We start from the raw sequence: 21,474 nt of genomic DNA on the forward strand, positions 1-21,474 counted from the left end.
CAACAAAATAACCCATAATAACTGTAACACCCCCCAGACCGTATCGCGCATGTATCACATCCCCCCACCCCTCCAACCCCAATGAACAACAAAAGAACTTTTAAAAAAATTTAAATTAAATAAACAAACATAGTCATCGTCCCCCCCCCCCCCCCCCCCCTTTCCCTTCCCCTCCCTCCCGGGTTGCTGCTGCTGCTGTCCCCGTACCCTATCGTTGAGCTAGAAAATCGAGGAAAGGTTGCCACCGCCTAAAGAACCCTTGTACCGACCCTCTCAGGGCTAATTAGACCTTCTCTAGCTTAATGAAACCCGCCATGTCATTGACCCAGGTCTCCACGCTTGGGGGCCTCGCATCCTTCCATTGTAGCAAGATTCTTCGCCGGGCTACTAGGGACGCAAAGGCCAGCACACCGGCCTCTTTCGCCTCCTGCACTCCCGGCTCCACCCCAACCCCAAAAATCACGAGTCCCCATCCTGGCTTGACCCTGGATCCCACCACCCTCGACACCGTCCTCACCACCCCCTTCCAGAACTCCTCCAGTGCCGGGCATGCCCAGAACATATGGGCGTGGTTCACTGGACTCCCCGAGCACCTGACACACCTGTCTTCACCCCCAAAGAACCTACTCATCCTCATCCCAGTCATGTGGGCCCAGTGCAGCACCTTGAATTGGATGAGGCTAAGCCGTGCACACGAGGAGGAAGAATGAACCCTCTCCAGGGCATCAGCCCATGTCCCGCCTTCGATCTGTTCCCCCAGTTCCCCCTCCCACTTAGCTTTCAGCTCCTCTACTGATGCCTTTAACTTATAGCCCGAAAAGCCCCAAAATTCCGCTAACAGCTCCATCACCCCCGGCATTCCCCCTTCTGGGTCCGCCACATACAACAGCATACCTCAACGCCATAGCCAAAGGTTCAATCGCCAGTGCAAAGAGCAAGGGGGACAGGGGGCACCCCTACCTGGTCCCACGGTAGAGCCTAAAGTACTCCGATCTCCTTCCATTGGTAACTACACTTGCCATCGGAGCTGCGTAGAGCAGCCTCACCCATTTGATGAATCCCTCCCCGAATCCGAACCGCTCCAGCACCTCCCAGAGGTACCCCCACTCAACTCAATCAAACGCTTTCTCCGCATCCAGCGCCACCACTATCTCCGCCTCCCCCTCCACTGCCGGCATCATAATAACATTTAGCAGTCTCCGCACATTCGTGTTGAGCTGCCGTCCCTTGACAAATCCTGTCTGATCCTCCTGTACCACCCCTGGCACACAGTCCTCTATCCTGGTGGCCAGTATCTTCGCCAGCAACTTAGCATCAACATTGAGGAGCGAGATAGGCCTGTATGATCCACACTGCAAGGGGTCCTTATCCCGCTTTAGGATCAGAGAGATCAGTGCCCGCGACATCGTCGGGGGCAAAGCCCCCCCCCCCCTCCCATGTCTCATTGAAGGCTCGCACCAACAGGGGGCCCACCAGATCCGCATACTTTTTATAAAATTCCACCGGGAACCCGTCTGGCCCCGGCGCCTTACCTGACTACATTTGTCCAATCCCCCTGACTAGCTCCTCCAACTCTATCGGCACCCCCAGCCCCTCTTGAACCCTTGGGAAACATAGCCTGTTCATGAAGCTCTCCATCCCCCCTCTCCCCATCGGAGGTTCCGACTGGTACAGTTCCTCGTAGAAGTCCCTAAAGACCCCATTTACTTCTGTCCCCTTTTGCACTACATTCCCACCCCTATCCGTCACTCCACCAATTTCCCTAGCCGCATCTCGCCTGCGGAGCTGATGCAGCAGCAATATTATAACACTCACAATCTGCTAAACACAATTCAAGAAAAAGACATGGTAGCATTTTCTGAGATCCTCCTATTGTTCAAGAGCTTCATACATACGTGGCTACCATGACAGCACAATCACAATTGCATCCATTCATGTTCCTAAGCAGGAAATCATGGACAATACATCCTCAACTTCTCAATATATGTGTAGAGACTGAGTGAGGTTCCTCACAATTAGTATAAACTTAGAAAGCCACCCTTCTCAAACTTCTTGCTTAGAAGGAGGTACAATGATCTTAAAATTAAAATGACGTGTGACAAAAACAGCAAAGGACGGTGCATTCTAACAACAGGTGTACCAAATTGGGGCAATAAGGGCTCACCAAAATATTTATTATTCAATTTGATGTTCTTTCAAATAGAGAATGATGGGGGCAACATGGTGGCACAGTGGTTAGCACTGCTGCCGCACAGTGCCGAGGACCCTGGTTTGATCCCGGCCCGTATGGAGTTTGCACGTTCTCCATGTGTTTGTGTGGGTCTCACCCCCACAACCGGTAGATTGACCACACTAAATTGGCCCTTATTTCCAAAAAGCAAAAATTGGATACTCTGAACAATAAAAAATAGTGAATGCTGGAGTGTCAACCATGGCAAAATTTCAAAACGTCTTTTGAATCCCAAGATTAGGAGATATTGCGGCCCTGAACAACAGTGATGTCATCACTGCAAATGTGGCGCAGTGGTTAGCATTGCCGCCTACAGCACTGAGGACCTGGGTTCAACTCCTGGCACTGGGTCAATATCCGTATGGCGTTTGCACATTCTCCCCGTGTCTGCGTGGGTTTCACCCCCACAACCCAAACGATGGGCAGGTTAGGTGGATTGACCATGCTAAATTGTCCCTTCATTGGAAAAAAATAATAATTGGGTACTCTTAAATTTTTTTTTGATTTTTAAATCACTGCAAATGTGAGTGACTTCCTAGAAGAGCATGAGTAACCATGAAGCAGGTTTGACTCACAATCCACTGCTGCATTTCAGGTCCAACTGCATCATTATGTGGCAGAGTTGAATACATGTGGTGAGGAATGGGGAGAAAAAAGGTAGAATAGGAGGTCATCGATTGTCCTTTTTTTTTTGTATACCACTAAAGCAACTCACTTTAGAGTAATATTGACAGATGATGCCTGGGATTGCGTTGCCGCTCAAATTAGAGGTACACAACACAAAAATCTGCATGGAATGGAGAGAATGGGGTGTGTGGTGGAAATGGGCTGCCAATCAGCAATGAGAATGGGATTAATGATCAGCAACAAGATCCTATTAACCTTTAGCCGCTGTCAATATGTAGCCGTGCGCTCCATTTAATGAAACCGCATGAAGAAAGTGACACACAATTCAGAACCCTTTTTCTTTGGCCTCAAACTGGAGAACAGCATAGTTCAGCGACTAAAAGTTTTATCTTTATTTCCAACTATGAAGACATTCACAACTGTCATCTGGATAAAACTCAAAATTAAGAGATATCAGCAGGAAATAAAATGTTTGCAAAGTTAAATCTCGGGGCGGCCACCACAGTGAAGAGATACACAACTTCAATGCGAGGCCAGAACAAATAATAAGGCCAAGAAGTTGAGGAATAAAGGTCAATGGGTGAGCCAATGGTAAGAAGTAGTAGCTGGTCAGACTTGCGAGAGAGAATAAAATTATTAAAGTATATGTTTTTCAAATTCATACTCTGAGGAGGCAGGGCTACAAATTGCTTAAAGACAATCAAATTAGGAGTCAACATTATTAACACAGAAATGAGGAATGAAACATACCTTTCTGCTTCAGGAACAGCACAGTTTCTCTCATTACTAGAGGAATAAGATCACCATTTCCTTTGTCTTGGAGGCTAGTATTTTTAAAAAAACAATGCATAGTCACATTTGTATAGGTTAGTTGCATGAAAATCACATTTTATTGAAATATCTTAAAATGTGCACTTTGTGAAAAGGCCCATTTAGAAGAAGAATGTGTATTTATTCAGTACCTTTAACATAGTAAAATAACCCAAGGTGGTTCATAGGAGGGTAGTAAGACACAAAATAACACTGAGCCAACTAAGGAGACACTAGGTGTCCAAAAACTTGTTCAAGAAATAGGCTTTTAGCAGCATCGTGAATGGAGAGGCGTGGGGTAGTAAGGCCTGAGAAAAGAGCTATATTTATTGGTTGCGGTGTGGCTGCATTTACTAACCATTCCTAATTGCCTTCAAAAAGGTGGTGGGTGGCCTTCTCGACCTGCTGCAGTAAGAAACCATTAGGTAGAAGTACAGAGCTTAAGGTGGGTCAAAGAAAGTGAGGAACGCATCACTCAGTATTGGAGGAATTGTTGTAGGGTTATTATATCACATGGAGACAGAGAGGGATAAGGCCTTTGAGAGATTTAAACACGGATATTAAAGTTTTAAAATCCAAACTTTGCTGGTCCGGGAACTGAGACAGGTCAGCAAGCACACAAGTGATTGCTCGGGAAGTTGATACAATTTAGGATAGGAAGAACAGAGTTTTGGATTAACTTAACTGTTACGGAGGGTGTTAGCAAGGATGTAAATAATTGAGACACTAGGTAACTAATATGTGGATGAAAGTTTCAGCAGCAGATGGGTCTGGGTATGGGCTATGGTAGATGGGTATTATGATGGAGCTAAAAGTAAGCAGTTTTGACCATGGACAGGATAGGAGGCTAGAAATTCAGCTCAAAGTCAAATAGTCTGGTTACCTCACGGTAGCATGGTGGTTAGCATCAATGCTTCACAGCTCCAGGGTCCCAGGTTCGATTCCCGGCTGGGTCACTGTCTGTGTGGAGTCTGCACGTCCTCCCCGTGTGTGCGTGGGTTTCCTCCGGGTGCTCCGGTTTCCTCCCACAGTCCAAAGATGTGCGGGTTAGGTGGATTGGCCATGCTAAATTGCCCGTAGTGTAAGGTTAATGGGGGGATTGTTGGGTTACGGGTTACGTGGGTTTAAGTAGGGTGATCATTGCTCGGCACAACATCGAGGGCCGAAGGGCCTGTTCTGTGCTGTACTGTTCTATGTTCTATGTTCTATCCTTAGACAATGAACAGGGACGATGGTGGAATCAGTCATTCCAGAATAGAGCTTGTGATGGATTTCAAACTTTCTCCCCAAGCCACCTTAATTATGGGTTCCTCCCAACCAACAAGACCCACCTGCTATTGAAACTTTCATCCATATATCAGTTACCTAGTGTCTCAATTATTTAAATACTTTCCTTGCCAACACCCTCCATAACATTAAGTTAATCCAAAACTCTTGTACCTATCCTAAATTGTATCAAGTTCCTGAACAATCACCTGTGTGCTTGCTGACCTGTGTCAGCTCCTGGACCAGCAAAGTTTGGATTTTAAAAACTTTCATACTTGTGTTTAAATCTCTCAAATCGCGGGGCAGCATGGTAGCATAGTGGTTAGCACAGTCACTTCACAGCTCTAGGGAACCATGTTCGATCCCCGTCTTGGTTCACTGTCTGTGCGGCGTCTGCACGTTGTCCCCGCGTCTGCGTGGGTTTCCTCCGGATGCTCCAGTTTCCTCCCACAGTCCAGAGACAGGTTAGGTGGATTGGCTATGCTAAATTGCCCTTAGTGTCCAAAAAGGTTAAGTGGGTTTACTGGGTTATGGGGATAGGGTGGAGGTGTGGGCTTGAGCAGGATGCTCTTTCCAAGGGTCAGTGCAGACTCGATGGGCCGAATGGCCTCCTTCTGCACTGCAAATTTTATGATTATGATTCAAAGGCCTGGCTGGAGGCTTGGTTTTGTTATCCTTGTTGGATTTCTCAGACCACTTCAGCCTCACCCTCTCTACCTCCCATAAATATTATTTTAGTGCCGGAGAGAGAGAGAAAAAATGGCCAAAGAGTGATCATATTTTTAAATATATTTGAGGATCTTATGATAACATTCCTTTGAGCATTGTCAGTCAATTTCCTAGTAGAACAAGCAACTTAGCAATGTATCCAAGTTTTATAACTTTGCAAAATTAACCATGATAAAAGCAGCAATGAAAAAAGGTGAAGACTTACTATTGTAGACTAACTCCAAATTGTTGCTGGGGAAGTGGAGGTCGGGGTGGAGGAGTCCTTGTTGGTCGAGGTGGTCCTCCCTTTTGGGAAGCTCGCAGCTTTTCATCGTATCTGCCAGAAAGACACAGATGATTAACATATTCTTTCATAATATCCCTACCACAATCTTCCTTTAAGTTATAAGTTATAAGAATAGGAAAAGCAGATTATTTAAATGGGGAGAAACTGCAGAATTCTGGGGTATGAAGGGTCCTTGACTATGAATTACAAAACGTTAGCAAGCTGGTGCAACTAGTAACAAGGGAGGCAAATGGAATGTCGGCCTACATTGCATGGAGGTCTTACTACAACAGTACCAAACATTGGGGAGAACACACTTATAGTAGTGTGCAGTTTTGGTCCCCTTAATGAGGGACATACTTGTATTGGAATCAGTTCAAAGAAGGTTCACTATGCTGATTCCTGGAATGAAGGGGCGGAATTCTCCGCTCCCGCACGGAATCGGGAAGGCCGTCGTGAACTCGACCGAGTTTCACGACGGCCTCGGAGGCCGCTCCTCACACCTTATTCACCCCCACCCGGGGGGCTAGGAGCGGAGAATGACGCAACAGCGGCGCCTAAGTAATGTCGGCCGCGCATGTGCAGGTTGGCCAGCTCCAACCTGCGCATGCGCGGCTGACGTCACGACGGCTGACGGCTCCAACCCGCGCATGCGCAGTTGCCGTCCCCCTCCGCTGCCCCGCAAGACATGGCGGCTTGATCTTGCGGGACGGCGGAGGGGAAAGAGTGTGTCGCTTGGAGACGCCGGCCCGACGATCGGTAGGTACCGATCACGGGCCAGTCCCCTCCCGAGCACGGCCGTGGTGCTCACTCCCCTCTCCGCCCCCCAAAAGCCACAAACGAGCATTTGGCGCCCATGTTCACGATGGCAGCGATGGTTGCCGCCGTCGTGAACGAGTCAGGAACGTCAGGCCGCTCGGCCCATCCGGGCCGGAGAATCGGCGGTTGCCGTGAAAAACGGCGAGTGTTGAATCACCGAGCCCGGAGGGGGAGGGGGGGCCGTGTCGTGAGTCGCCCGGCCCTCCCGCGATTCTCCCACCCGGCGTGGGGAGCGGAGAATCGCGCCCAAGGTGTTTTCTTAGAAGGAAAGGTTGAAAATGGTGGGCTTAAACTCACTGGAGCTTGGAAGAATGAGATACATCTCATTGAAATATGTAAGATTCTGAGGGTGGGCTTGACAGAGTAGATGCTGAGAGGGCATTTTCCCCTCACGAGGGAATCTAGAACCAAGGGGCAGAGTTTCAAAAAAGGGATCTTCCCTTTAACATGGACATGAGGAGAAATTTCTTCTCTCAGAGGATCTCCATGTTTGGAATTCTCTCCCCTTGTGAGCAGTGGTAGATGTGTCATTGAATATTCAAGGCCAAGTTAGAGATTTTTGATTGACAAAGGAGTCAAGGATTATGGGGAATAGGCAGGAAAGTGGAGTTAAGGCCACAATCAGATCAGTCATAATCATAGACTGGCAGAACAATTTTACATTGTTACATTTTGTGAAAGTAAGTTGCCCCCTGTATTCAGCCACCAGACAGTGCAGCTCCTTAAAGAGTGGACTGCCCCGATGGCCATTCTCCTTCTATGGAGATAGTGACTCGATCCCACTCCCATGAAACAATACACCTGCAGACTTAAAATGACAAAACGGTTTGGATGTCCAAATAGAAAATCAGAATTGCAATTTAAATGCTCCACCATTGCCTCAAGATCATAAACTAGCCTGTACATCTTGTGTAGAATATGATGTTGCACCTTTTCAATAAATGATATTCTCAAAAATCAACAAATTGCTTAGTTCTAAAAAGAAGGGACATTCCAGTCAACTGCAATGAAATGCAACATTCTAATATAATGGAAATGGTCTAGAAGCACAAGCCTGTGCCTTAGAAACATCACTGTAGTGGGCAGTGGTTATATTAAAGTGGAGGAAACTATTTCTGTTACACACTGCGGAAAAAGTAACAGCACTGCAGTACAAACCTCATAGTCTGATCATAGGATCATAGAAGTTACAGTGCAGAAGGAGGCCATTCGGCCCATCGAGTCTGCACCGGCTCTTGGAAAGAGCACCCTAACCAAGCTCACACCTCCACCCTATCCCCATAACCCAGTAACCCCACCCAACACTAAGGGAAATTTGGACACCAAGGGCAATTTAGCATAGCCAATCCACCTAACCTGCACATCTTTGGACTGTGGGAGGAAACTGGAGCACCCGGAGGAAACCCACGCACACACAGGGAGAACGTGCAGACTCTGTAAAGACAGTGACCCAAGCCGGGAATTGAACCTGGGACCCTGGAGCTGTGAAGCAATTGTGCTAACCACTGTGCTACCATGCTGCCCGTGATGACAGGAGTTAATTATCTGCTTGAAACACTTCAGTTTAAAAATGGTAAGAGATGGCTTAAATCACAGAAATATCTATTTATTGAATAATTTTGTGGTTCAAGTGCAAAGGCACTCAGATCCCTCTGTACTGCAGCATTCTGCAGTCTCTGTCCATTTCAATAGTATTCTTTGTCTATTCTTTATAATTTACCTGAAAGGGAACATTATGGTGGGGTACTTACACAAGCTTAATAATGTTGATCATATCTGTATCTAGCTGTGAACATTCCAGCCCTAACTCTTTAAATGGAACAGTTTACCCCAATTAAATTTCACTGCCTTGTCCCTATATTATTTTATATTCTCTCTTTTCTCACTTCCATTTTAAATAACCTGCGGCAAATGATTCTATATTTGTCCTGTAGGGAGATGGATTCTTCTGACTTCCTGCTGCATTTTCTTTTGATGGTAGTCTCTAATCTAGCCCATCTTGCTGTGTCTGGCCAACCAATGAAAAAGTGTTCATCAGTCTTCCTTCATAACATTTCAGAATTTGGGAAGCTTTTGTTAGAAATTGCCGTACCTTCCTTGCTGAAATGCAAATGCCTGAATTTTTCATAAAGTTCCTCGCAACTACAATTGCCCTTTCCTGATACAATACTTGGATAATTTTGCTGCAGCGCTTCCACACATCTGCAAACACTCCTATTTGGTCTCCAGACCAAATGGGCAGCACGGTAGCATTGTGGATAGCACAATCGCTTCATAGCTCCAGGGTCCCAGGTTCGATTCCGGCTTGGGTCATGTCTGTGCGGAGTCTGCACATCCTCCCCGTGTGTGCGTGGGTTTCTTCCGGGTGCTCCGGTTTCCTCCCACAGTCCAAAGATGTGCGGGTTAGGTGGATTGGCCATGCTAAATTGCCCGTAGTGTTGGGTGGGGTTACTGGGTTATGGGGATAGGGTGGAGGTGTTAACCTTGGGTAGGGTGCGCTTTCCAGGAGCCGGTGCAGACTCGATGGGCCGAATGGCCTTCTTCTGCACTGTAAATTCTATGTATCTATGTATCTAGAACTAAGCCTAACACCCACTATCTGATCTGTCCAATGTCTGTTACAAAGAACAATACAGCACAGGAACAGGCCTACCAAGCCTGTACCGGTCATGATGCCAACCTTTGCCAAAACCCTCAGCACGTCCTAGTGCCGTATCCCTCTACACCCATCCTATCCATGTGTTTGTCAAGATGCCTTGTGAACGCTGTTAATGTATCTGCTTCCACAACCTCCCCTGGCAACATTTTCCAGGCACTCACCACCCTCTGCGTAAAAAACCTGCCTTGCATATCTCCTCTAAACTTTGCCCCACGGACCTTAAACCTGCGCCCCCTGGTGACTGATCCTCCACCCTGGGAAAGAGTGCCTGCCCATCCACTCTATCCATGCCCCTCATATTCAACATCACTTCCCAGTTCTGGTGTTCAAGATCTCTTTGCACAGTCTGTTCATTGATGAGGAAAAAAAAAAGAAAAAGGAATGAGAGGGGAAAAGAGAAACATAAGACAGGAGAGCGAAAAAGAAAGCAGAAAGAGAGACAAGAAGAACAGAAATAACCACCATTGCATTCACTGCAATAAAACAGACTTCATAATGGAGCTGGAGGCCATCGAGCCGACAGAAAAACTCCCCACATGTTATGCTTCCCCACTGCCTCAGAACAAATAGGAAAATTACACGTTGCAGGATTTTGCATCTAGAAGATAAAGCCAGCAGGATGATTGTATCACAACCATTTACACTTTTATGTTTCTAAATTGCTTAAAAGAAAACAATTCAATTCATTTTGATAGACTTCAAAACTAATGCAGATGCAAACCGGTGAAACAAATGAACAGAACCAGACTATTATACCCATATTTACATGCAGTACTTCAATTATACACGTGGATTATTCTATAACCATCTCGAAAAACTCCAATTTTGACAAGCATTAATTTCAATAGTAGTCTCAATGTAAGTTGTGATTAGATGTCCTTCATATATTGATTAATGGCTATGCTACATCAATGGGGGGGGGGGGGGGGGGGGGGGAACTCAGACTGAAGATCAAGTTTTTATTATTCCAAAATCTAGTCAGTTCAGAACAAGCACGTATCTTACTTGTGCAGAAAGCATATTATTGCCTTTCTTTTCTCTCCCTAAAAGGGTCTAGTAAGAGTAGCAATAAATTTGGTGCAAGTCCAGCAGATAGATTTTACTGACTCATGTCATATCACACAACAGAATTTATCACCTTATTAAAAGTATTCCCACATTTCATGAAGTGTTTCTAGTTATTTGTACAAATTTTACTCAGTAGTTACTACATCATATTTAGTTTTGATAGCCTCAGGGCAGAGCATATAGGAAGCACAAGAGACCTTTCAGAACAAAGTTAAATCAAACTACTGCCTCTAATGGCTTTACAATAGTTCAGGCATCTACAAGAGGGAGAATAAGTCTCATCACAGAAGCATACCAGGCAGAAGGTCATTTCCACTATTGTGATTCTGCTGGCTTCTTAAGATCTTTCTAGTTAGTTCCACTCCATTTATCTCTCTTCACTGCCTTGCAAAATTCTTCTTTACAATACACTCAATTATTCTGGTTCTAACATCCTTACATACTGTGCATCCCAGACAATCATAACTTGTTACATTTAAATAATCCTCGTGTCACCAATTTGCTTAAATCAGTGTCCTCTTGTTACTGGCTCACTACCAGTGGAAACAATTTCTCCCTATCCTCCTATCAAAACCCGTCATAAGTCTCCTCTTAGCCGCCTCTGTTCTAAAGAGAACAATCCCAGCTTCTGCAGACTTTCTTCATAAACTGAAATCCCTCACCCCAGTACGATTCTAGTAAATGTCCCTCTCCACTGCCTCAACATCCTTGCTAAAGTACGGTCCCGAGGATTGTACACCATTCTCCAACAAATGCCTAACTAGGAATTTAAAAAGATTTAATATACATTTCTTGCTTGTACTTGTACTTTGGATTGCTTATGTGTTTTTAACCACCATAATAGATTATTATGAGATTTATATAGTTTGCATATTCAGAAATATTGGAAATTACAGAGGGGAGGGAATTGAAATAGTAAACTCATCCCATTGTTATCATTTCTCTACACAAGCCATATGAGCGGCAAGGTAGCACAGTGGTTAGCACTGTTGCCTCACAACTGGAGGGTCCCAGGTTCGATTCCCAGCTTGGGTCACTGCCTGTGCGGAATCTGTACGTTCTCCCAGTGTCTCCGTGGGTTTTCTCCGGGTGCTCCGGTTTCCTCCCACAGTCCAAAGACGTACAGGTTAGGTGGATTAGCCATGCTAAATTGCCCTTAGTGCCCAAAAAGGTTAGATGGGGTTACTGGATTACAGGGATAGGGTGGAGGTGTAGGCTTAAGTAGGGTGCCCTTTCCAAGGGCCAGTGCAGACTTGATGGGCCAAAAAGCCGCCTCCTGCACTGTACAAATTCTATGAATGTTTTACAGCTGATTTATAATGTTTTTGGTGAGCACGCTTTATGCTTGCTCACTTGGGCTCTCTGATTGAGAGTGATAATAGGACAAAGGGGTAACATTTAGTGGGGACACATTGGGTAACCGTAATACAACCTGCTTTCAATGGAAGGGGGATGAGGCAGGCATAATGAGCTGCCAGTCCAGTACCATCACTTTTAAGACCCTGAAGTTCAAATTTTCAATTGTAATAATAATAATCACTTTTTGTCACAAGTAGGCTTCAATGAATTTACTGTGAAAAGCCCCTAGTTGCCACAATCTGTCGTTTGTTCTGCATTACAGGCCAGCTGTTTAGCCCACTTTGCTAAACCAGCCCTATTATATTGCCTTTGTTACCGTTATATTTTGTTTTGAGGTAGGAGGGAAAAACCAGTGTACAGTAAAGTCAATATACATCCAATACTATTCTATAGGCTTTTGTAAGTCTTTAGTTTCCATTCTTTTTTTTCCCTCTCTCTCCCAAAGATGTTGATTTCTTTTGTGGTATGGGTCTGAGTGTTACCAGTTACCCTTTAGCAAATAAGAGGGGTCTTATGTACTAGCCTTGGCTAAAAGCTTCATCAGACAATTCAATTGTGATGAGTGCCACAACTAAGTTCAACCCTGCATCTGCACTTTCCAGTAGGCGCTACTGCTAAATACCACGAAAAGGAACTTTCCTCATTTTTCCCTTCTCTGGCCCAGAACAGTCGAGATCATTTCCTCTGCCCCCATATCCTCATTAGCCCAAAGGTGATCACCTGATTCAATGCAGACAAAGGACATCCTGAGTCATTTATGCTGGCAAGTAATTAATGAATATCTCCAGTTAATTTCAAACTAAGCACTGCACAAGGTAGTTTTATTTTAAAATAAAGAATTTAAGACAGGGCAGTTATATTACCGAATTACAATTTGTTGCTGGAAAAGTTATAATAGCCGATGATTTAAAGTTAATACAGAATACTTGAAGGAAATGCAGGAACAGTGAAAGGATAAGTTATAGTACTTAAATGAAAAGAGACGAATTAGTCTACCATTGAAAAACAATAAAGATGAAAAATAACTAATTATTTTGCTGCTATCTTCTGTATTCAAGTTCAGCTATTTTTTTATGCACAAGTCTGCATACAAGTCGCTCCAATTGTTGGGAGTCTAGCATTTGAACTCAGCTGCCTTGGGTGAAAGTTCTGTCCATGAGAGAGAGAGAGAGAGAGAGCAAGCAATTGAGAGTATGGCATGAGGGCCAGAAATCAGTTTCATGCCAACATGATTTACAGGGGGGTCTTCTGGTGGTGGATCAGGTAACTCACTGGTATGAAATATGTTTGGAACAACATGGCATGCAGACGTTGGGACTCACCCAAATGCCTGGGGCTGCCTCCGCAGTTCTGGATGGAGACGGATGGCATGTCCGTACCCAGGAACAACACAGCCGTGAATGGGGGTGGGGGGAAGCCGGGGGCCGGATAGGATAGTGGACTATGTGCCATCAGGACTGCCCCATCACAGAACACGGTACAAAATGCCCGGTCGCATAATTATACTTTCGGGCCAGAAGATTTGCTGTGTTTTCCTCCACAGCGGGAAATACTCCATGTTCCAATTCCCACCAGGGGATTTAGAATGGGTGAATTTCGCTCTCAGTTGGGCACTGGATGAATTGACCCCAGCAATAGAATATTTCAATTTCTGAAACAGATGACAACAGCCAGAGAGTAACGGAAAACCGCTGATATTAAATCCCCCTTCCAGGTCGCTAGCCTTTCATGCAATAATAAAAATCCCCAGTCCATTCCCCATCATTGAGACAGATGCAAATTTAAAAAAAAAAAAGAGTGTGGCACCATTTTATCTAAAACAAATCGGTGTCCCTTGAACATTATCTGCACTACATACCGGATTACTTCTGAAGGGATGATGATCTGATCACAGTTCAAATGTTCTCTCAGTTCACTTAAGTAATTTACGTAAATGACTTTCTTTCCAAATTTATGACTGAAAAGAAAATTGGACAATAGATTAGAAAATGTTGAATAGTGCCTTTTCTATTAGATTACAAATTATTTCACCATCGAAACATTGCAGTTCAATCTTATTTCCAATGGTCAGCTCTATCAAGAATGCTTTTCATAGAATTTCATAGAATTTACAGTGCAGAAGGAGGCCATTCAGCCCATCGAGTCTGCACCAGCTCTTGGAAAGAGCACCCTACCCAAGCCCATACATCCACCCTATCCCCATAACCCAGTAACCCCACCTAACACTTAAGGGCAATTTGGACCCTAAGGGCAATTTATCATGGCTAATCCACCTAACCTGCACATCTTTGGACTGTGGGAGGAAACCGGAGCACCCGGAGGAAACCCACGCACACACGGGGAGAACGTGCAGACTCCACACAGACAGTGACCCAAGCCGGGAATCGAACCTGGGACCCTGGAGCTGTGAAACATTTGTGCTAACCACTATGCTACCGTGCTGCCCTCGGTATCTTTTGGAGATAGGGATCATTTTATTCTGGTAAAAACACTCTGATTTGGGCAATTTTGGACCCTGGTGCATTGTAGATCACAAAGGAGGTTTCTTTGCTAGTTTGTAAGGTTGCCATTTGTATATTTTTTATATACACTTCATTTCTTCCACTTGCAGCATTTGAGTAAACTTGTTTGACAGATGCAGAAATTGTTTATGGTATATCGGCTACATGATGTGCAAAAATAATTTTAAACCCAAAACATGCTCCCCTGACAGCATTGAGAGTTTCTTTAGTGAGCAACACAGCCAAAGAGCAGGTACACCAGTCAACTCTCTGCCAGTTAGCTTACTGCTGATCAACCACCAGAAATCAGCCAGCAATTAACACCAACCAGCTACCCACAGATCTGCGCACAGGGAGCAAAAAGGAATGTAGTTGTAGTAGGAGACAGAATAGTTAAGTGGATGGAAATGGAGAATAATGTGGAAAAATGCAAAGTTGACCACTATGGAAAGAAGAACAAGAAGCAGAATATTACTTAATTGAAGAGAGACTGCAGAACTCTGAGGTACTGTGACAATAAAGATTATTACTATTATCTGGGTGTCCTTGTACATGACTCACAACATGTTAGCGTGCAGTTAAGCAAGAAATTAGGAAGGCAAGTGGAATGTTGACCTTTATTGCAAGGGGGAAGGGATGTAAAAGAAAGGGAAGTCTTGCTAAAACTGGACAGGTTATTGGTAAGATTACACCTACACCTGGAGCACTGTGCACAGTTTTGGTCACTTGACTAAAGGAGAGATATACTTGCATTGGAAGCAGTTCAGAGAAGGTTCGCTAGGCCGATTCCTGGGATGATGGTGAGTAGGTTGGGCCTATGCTCATTAGGGTTTAGAGGAATGAGGGTATATTTTATGAAGCAAAAAAATCTGAGGGAATGCTGGAAGAATGTTTCCCCTCATGGGGGAAATCTAGACCAAGCAGGTATGGATCATCTCCCATTTAAAATGGTGAAGATGGAGGATTTTCTTCTCTCAAGAGGTTATTAGTTTTTGGAATTCTCTCTCCAGGGCGCAGAGGGGGCTGGGTCATTGAATATATTCAAGGGCCAGTTAACAAGGGCATCCAGGGTTATGGAAGCAGGCAAGTGGTGTTAACGCTACAATCAGATCAATCAAGATTTTATCGAATTAAAAACTAGGACCCAAAAAGGTAGTAATCCTAGGATTACTGCCAGTGCTACGTGCTAGCGAGAGCAAAATAACACATATACCAGATTAATGTGTGGCTGGAGAAATGGTCTAGGAGGGAGGGATTCGGATATTCGATACCAGATTAATGTGTGGCTGGAGAAATGGTCTAGGAGGGAGGGATTCGGATACCCGAGTCATTGGTACTGAATCAGGGGAAGGAGGGACTGGGGTTTAGAACGGGGGTGGGGGGGTGTTTCAACCCGAGCAGGAACTCAGAGAATTGAGAAACAAGGATGGAAACAAAAGACAGAAATCTAAGAAGCAAAAGTGGAAGGCTGAAAAAACAAGGGCAAAAGCAAATGGGGCCAGAATGCAAAATCAAGCGAATAAAAGATAAGTCTTTGTGTCTTAATGCACAGAACATTCATGATAAAAGGTGCATTAACAGTGCAAATAGATATAAACAGTTATGATATAGAGATATTCCTTCAGAGTTTTCATGATGGGTACTAAGCATCCAGGTCTATTCGTGATTCAGGAAGGACAGACAGAAAGGCAAAGTAGGTGGGTCATCATTTCAAGTAAAGGAGGAAATCAATGCAATAATGAGGAAGGATATTGGCTTGGAAAATCATGATGTGGAATCTGTGTGGGTGGAGGTAAAAAACCCCAAGGGGCAGAAAATCTTGTTAGGGTTGTCTATAGACCTCCAAACAGTAGTGGAGATATAAGGGAAGGGATTACACAAGAAATCAGAAATGCATGCAAATAAGGGTACAGCTGTAATCATGGGCGACTTTAATTTACACATAGATTGGATAAACCAAAGTAACAATGGTATAGTGGTGGAGGAGGAGATCCTGGAGCGTATACATGTTTTCTTTTTAAAGACTAATATACATTGAGGAACCAACAAAAGAACAGACTATTCTAGATTGGGTACTGTGCAATGAGAAAGGATTAATTAACACTCATGTTGACTTGGGAAACAGTGAACATAATGTGATGGGAAGACGTTGAATCTGAAACTCGGGTCCTGAATAAAGGGAACGGTGATGGTCTGAGGAACAAATTGGCAAGGATAACTTGGGGAACCTCACTAAAGTGGTTGATGGTGGCTAGGCGGTGGGTCATGGTGAAGAACGTGTGCATGAATTACAACAATTATTCATTCCCTTCTGGTGTAAAAGTAAAAGAGGAAAGGTGGCTGAACAATGGCTTACAGAGGATAATAATAAATCCAAAGAGGAGACATATAAAATTGCCAGAAAAAGCAGCAAGCCCGAGGATTGGGAACATTTTAACATTCAGCGAACCAGGACAAATAATTGATCAAGAGGAGGGAAATAGAAAATGAGGGCAAAACTTCAGGGAACATAGAAACTGACCGTAAAAGCCGCTAAAAATATGTGATGGGAAAAAGATTCATAAAGACAGTGTCTTACAGTAAGACGCAGAAATTATAACAGGGAGCAAAGAAATGGCAGAGGATTTGAAGACATACTTTGGTTCTGTCTTCAGGGCACAAATAAAATCCCAGAAATGTTAGGGAACCACGGGTCTAGTGAGAGGGTGGAATTGAAGGAAATCTGTATTGGTAAGAAAATGGTGCTGGGGAAATTAATGGGGTTCAAAGCTGACAAATCACCAACCAGGGCTTGATAATCTACATCCAAGGGTATTAAAGGAGGTGGCCTTGGAAACATAGTATGCATTGGTGGTTATCTTCCAAAATTCTACAGTAAATATATATTTTCTAACTGGACAGATTAGATGCACGGTGGATGTTTTCCCTGGTTGAGAAATCTAGAATCAGGGGGCATAGTCTCAGGATACGGGATAGATGATTTAGGATTAGGATGAGGAAATATTTCTTCACTCAAAGGGTAGCGAACCTGGGGAATTCTCTATCACAGAAGGCTGTGCAGGCCAGGTCACAATGTATTCAAGAGAGAGATGGATATGTTTTTAGATTTTAATGGCATCAAGAAGTGGGGGAAGGAAGAAGGAATACGGCACTGAAATCGAGGATCAGCCCTGATCATAATGAATGGTGGAGCAGACTCGAATGGCCTAATGGCTGACTCCTGCTCCTAGTTTCAATGCATGTTTTTATGAATGTGGCAGCAGGCCCGATGGGCTGAATGGCCTACTCCTGCTCTTATTTTCTATGATCCCATGAAGCCAACTGATTACAACCATTGAACAGCTAGACCACGGCCAGCCAGTACCAGTAAGAGAGTCAGTCGCCACCAAAAGACATGAATGACCAGATGCCAGCCACTTGCCACCAGCCAAGAATCAGAAACCCCTTAACTCCAATTAACAGGCAGTCAGACAGCCCCTTTCATCAAATCAACCCGCAGCCAATTCACAGCCTGACCTGTCTCGATCATAGAATTTACAGTGCAGAAGGAGGCCATTTGGCCCATTAGGTCTGCTCCGACCCTTGGAAAGAGTACCCTACATAAGCCCACACCTCCACCCCATCCCCGTAACCCAGTAACCCCACCTAAACGTTTTTTTTTGACACTAAGGGCAACTTAGCATGGCCAATCCACTTAACCTGCACATCTTTGGACTGTGGGAGGAAACCGGAGCAACTGGCGGAAACCCACGTAGACACGGGGAGAACATGCAGACTCCGCACAGACAGTGGCCCAAGCCAGGAATGGAACCCAGGTTCCTGGTGCTGTAAAGCAACAGTGCTAACCATTGTGTTACTGTGCTGCCCCGTCGTTGATTTAAAGCCAGCGTCCAAACAACTGTCCCAGTTTTACAAGAATATTAACACTGGACAAGAAAGAAGCCTGCAGAATTGAAAACAGGGTAGGAGAAAGGCCAACAACAAAAATCAAAACGGTGAGGTTTAGGAGGTTGGGTTAACACAATGTGAAGTGTCAGTATTGGGAGTTGAGAGCAAGGAGAGGAGTGTGAAAGCAACATGCCAAAAGCAATGGAGGGGTAGAAAAGATTCAATGCATGAATCAGGACGGAGGAAAGAGGCGACGAGAGTCTCCAAAATCATGGAGTGCAGGGACGAAAAGAAGCACGTTTAGATTGGAAGAGCGGGTGGGGGGGAAAGCTCAAAATTAAGATAAGATATTAAAATTAGGAGTGGGAGAGGCAGCTGTGTGCTGGGGGCGGAAAAAAAGGACAGTCAGCTAACTCTGTTGCTTTAGAAACTTTGTAATTGAGCAAGTATATAAAGCTTGTGATATTTCTTCTGTTACCATAACAACCTTGGATTAATTCAAACTTATTTTAAATGTCAAGCTTTCATCAGCAATGTTGCTTTTTCTGCTGCTGATTCTGGCAGCATTCATTGCCTGATCCCATCATAAAAGTAGCTGAGGCAAGTGCATGATGGCAGCCAGAAAATTAACAATTTGGCTTCAAAACAAAAACCTAAAGTGAGCCTACACTCAACTACATTCTTGGTGAGCATGGAATGCATTGCCACTGACAGCAGTCTTTTGAGACATCCTAACTATAAACGTTCCACTATTCCATCTTTCATTTATGCTCTTACAGGCTTAACCAAGTGTAATTAGAGACCATTTCATAAAACATACCTTATGAGTGGCTTGAAAATATTCCAAAGAACTCGGATAAAGTTTGTTGGGTGCACCACATAAAGGGCTTTGAGATTTTTCTTGTATCTAGAAAAAAAAAAGTTTTGAATCCAAGGAGCTGAAAAACACCACTTGACTCATGTCTTACAAAGTGTCAGATCAGGATGTTAGAACTGTTGTACCGGAGAAAAGGGATCCCTAGATTCAGTGAAAATTAAACAGCACATTTCATCCCATCAGGCAGACAGTGGGAGAATTCATCCAAAGGCACCATCTATTTTTGGTAAGTCAGCCCAGGTCATCAACGGAACTGGATTTTTTTGAACTGAATGGTTTTACTTGTGTATGAGTGTATTTACCAACTGAACTATTGGAATCCCTGCAGTGCAGATGGAGGCCATTTGGCCCATTGTGTTTGCACTGACCCTCTGAAAGAGCACTCCACCCAATCCCACTTCCCCACCCTATCCTAGTAACACCTTAATCTAACCTACACATCTTTAGACACGAAGGGGCAGTTTAACATGGCCAATCCACCCAACCTGAAAATCTTTGGACAGTGGGAGGAAACCCACGCAGACACGGGGGACTGTGTAAACTCCACACAGTCACCCATGGCTGGAATCAATCTGGCTCCCTGGCACTGTGAGGCAGCAGTGCTAACCACTTTGCCACCTATTGGAAAGCTATATAGCATAACTTAACCTCTGACAAAAGCAGGTGAAATTTGTCATCAACAAGTGATATGACTATGATCTCTTTATCACAGGAAAAAAGAAAACAGCTCGATATTTAATTGTGCATCAAAAATTCATTGTTCCTATTAACTTAGACTAACTTAGTCACCAATCAATATTAAAAATCCTCCTCCAAGCATTATCCCCTAAAACTCCTTTTTAGGGGATCTCCTTTTTGGCTTTCATTGTTTGGTTTTCAGTTGATAATAGTCAGCTCCCTGTCTGCATCATGGTTGCAGGTTGTTGCTGTTTGATAGAACAGTCTTCAGAAGAAAATAAATGATCGTAGTGGGCTTCTGATTTATGAAACAACAACAAGGTGAAGGATAAGGGCAGGTTTAGCACAGGGCTAAATCACTGGCTTTTAAAGCAGACCAAGCCAGGCCAGCAGCACAGTTCAATTCCCGTACCAGCCTCCCCGAACAGGCTCCGGAATGTGGCGACTAGGGTCTTTTCACAGTAACTTCATTTGAAGCCTACTTGTGACAATAAGTGATTTTCATTTCATTTCATGTATCTTTAAGACTCAGCACCGATGATATTACTGGATGATATTACTAATTTTGGACTGAATATGCCAGAGACGCAGAAAGCAAACAAAAAGTTGTATATGCCTTTGGTTAGGCCACATTTGGAATACTGCGTGCAGTTCTGGTCACTACATTACAAGAAGGATGTGGATGCTTTAGAGAAGTTGCAGAGGAGGTTCACCAGGATGTTGCCTGGTATGGAGGCTGCTAGCTATGAAGAAAGGTTGAGTAGATTAGGATTGCTTTTGTTGGAAAGACGGAGTTTGAGGAGGGAACCTGATTGAGGTCTACAAAATTATGAGAGGTATGGACAGGGTGGATAGCAACAAGCTTTTTCCAAGAGTAGGGGTGTCAATTACAAGGGGTCACGATTTCAAGGTGAGAGTGGGAAATTTTAAGGGAGATGTGCGTGGAAAGTTTTTTACGCAGAGGGTGGTGCCTGGAACGCTTTGCCAGCGGAGGTGGTAGAGGCGGGCACGATAGCATCATTTAAGATGCATCTAGACAGATATATGAACGGGTGGGGAACAGAGGGAAGTAGATCCTTGGAAAATAGGCGACAGGTTTAGATAAAGGATCTGGATCGGCGCAGGCTGAGAGGACCGAAGGGCCTGTTCCTGTGCTGTAATTTTCTTCGTTATACTGTCAATTAGACAGAGCCACTTTGAAATGTTTTCGAAACAGTTTGGACTATTCTCACCGCACAAGCATATTTGCAGTGTTTTCTGGCTGATTGCTTCAAACTATCAGTGTCCAAAGTAATCTTCTGCCACTTGAGCTTTTTTTTTCCCAAAAGACCAATTTCTGGGGGAATGTTAGAAAATACAAATAAGGAACACTCAGTAATCGGCAGTGGGCAAACAAAGTGCAATAGTACAAGCTGTACTCCTGTTCAAAATAGGTAGGGACAAATAATTCAAAGCACTTGGCAATGCAAGGCCAACCTTGTTGTATGGGTAAAAAAAAACTCCGTAGACCTTGCAAATAGGCAATGTTTTCTTCTCACTGTTGGGGCCTTTATCCAAGTTACATGCAGCATATTTTAAACTGGAGCTTGACAAGAAATACAGAAAAATAATAATGCACAATGGATCCATCAGCAGCTGAAAGGGGAAGTTTGATAAATAACTGGGTTGAGTCTGCTTATTATAATTGTTCCAAGTGCA

At 44.2% G+C, this 21,474-nt stretch overlaps 1 protein-coding gene across 3 annotated transcripts in view; it reads right to left on the reverse strand.

Annotated features, from left to right (window-relative positions):
• Nucleotides 1–21,474, reverse strand: part of LOC119954705 (rho GTPase-activating protein 8-like) — a 93,019-nt gene that overhangs the window by 22,812 nt on the left and 48,733 nt on the right. For 2 of the 3 annotated variants that reach the window (XM_038780185.1, XM_038780186.1), the window contains 4 exons: nucleotides 19,042–19,128; nucleotides 13,691–13,789; nucleotides 5,868–5,978; nucleotides 3,608–3,681 (listed from right to left, as the gene is read on the reverse strand). In XM_038780185.1, the coding sequence (XP_038636113.1) occupies nucleotides 3,608–3,681; nucleotides 5,868–5,978; nucleotides 13,691–13,789; nucleotides 19,042–19,128 (371 nt within the window). The remainder of the gene's footprint in view (nucleotides 1–3,607; nucleotides 3,682–5,867; nucleotides 5,979–13,690; nucleotides 13,790–19,041; nucleotides 19,129–21,474) is intronic. The other variant, XM_038780187.1, reaches the window with a different exon arrangement.

Source organism: Scyliorhinus canicula, chromosome 20, assembly GCF_902713615.1.
Source record: "Scyliorhinus canicula chromosome 20, sScyCan1.1, whole genome shotgun sequence".
Classification (NCBI taxonomy): domain Eukaryota; kingdom Metazoa; phylum Chordata; class Chondrichthyes; order Carcharhiniformes; family Scyliorhinidae; genus Scyliorhinus; species Scyliorhinus canicula.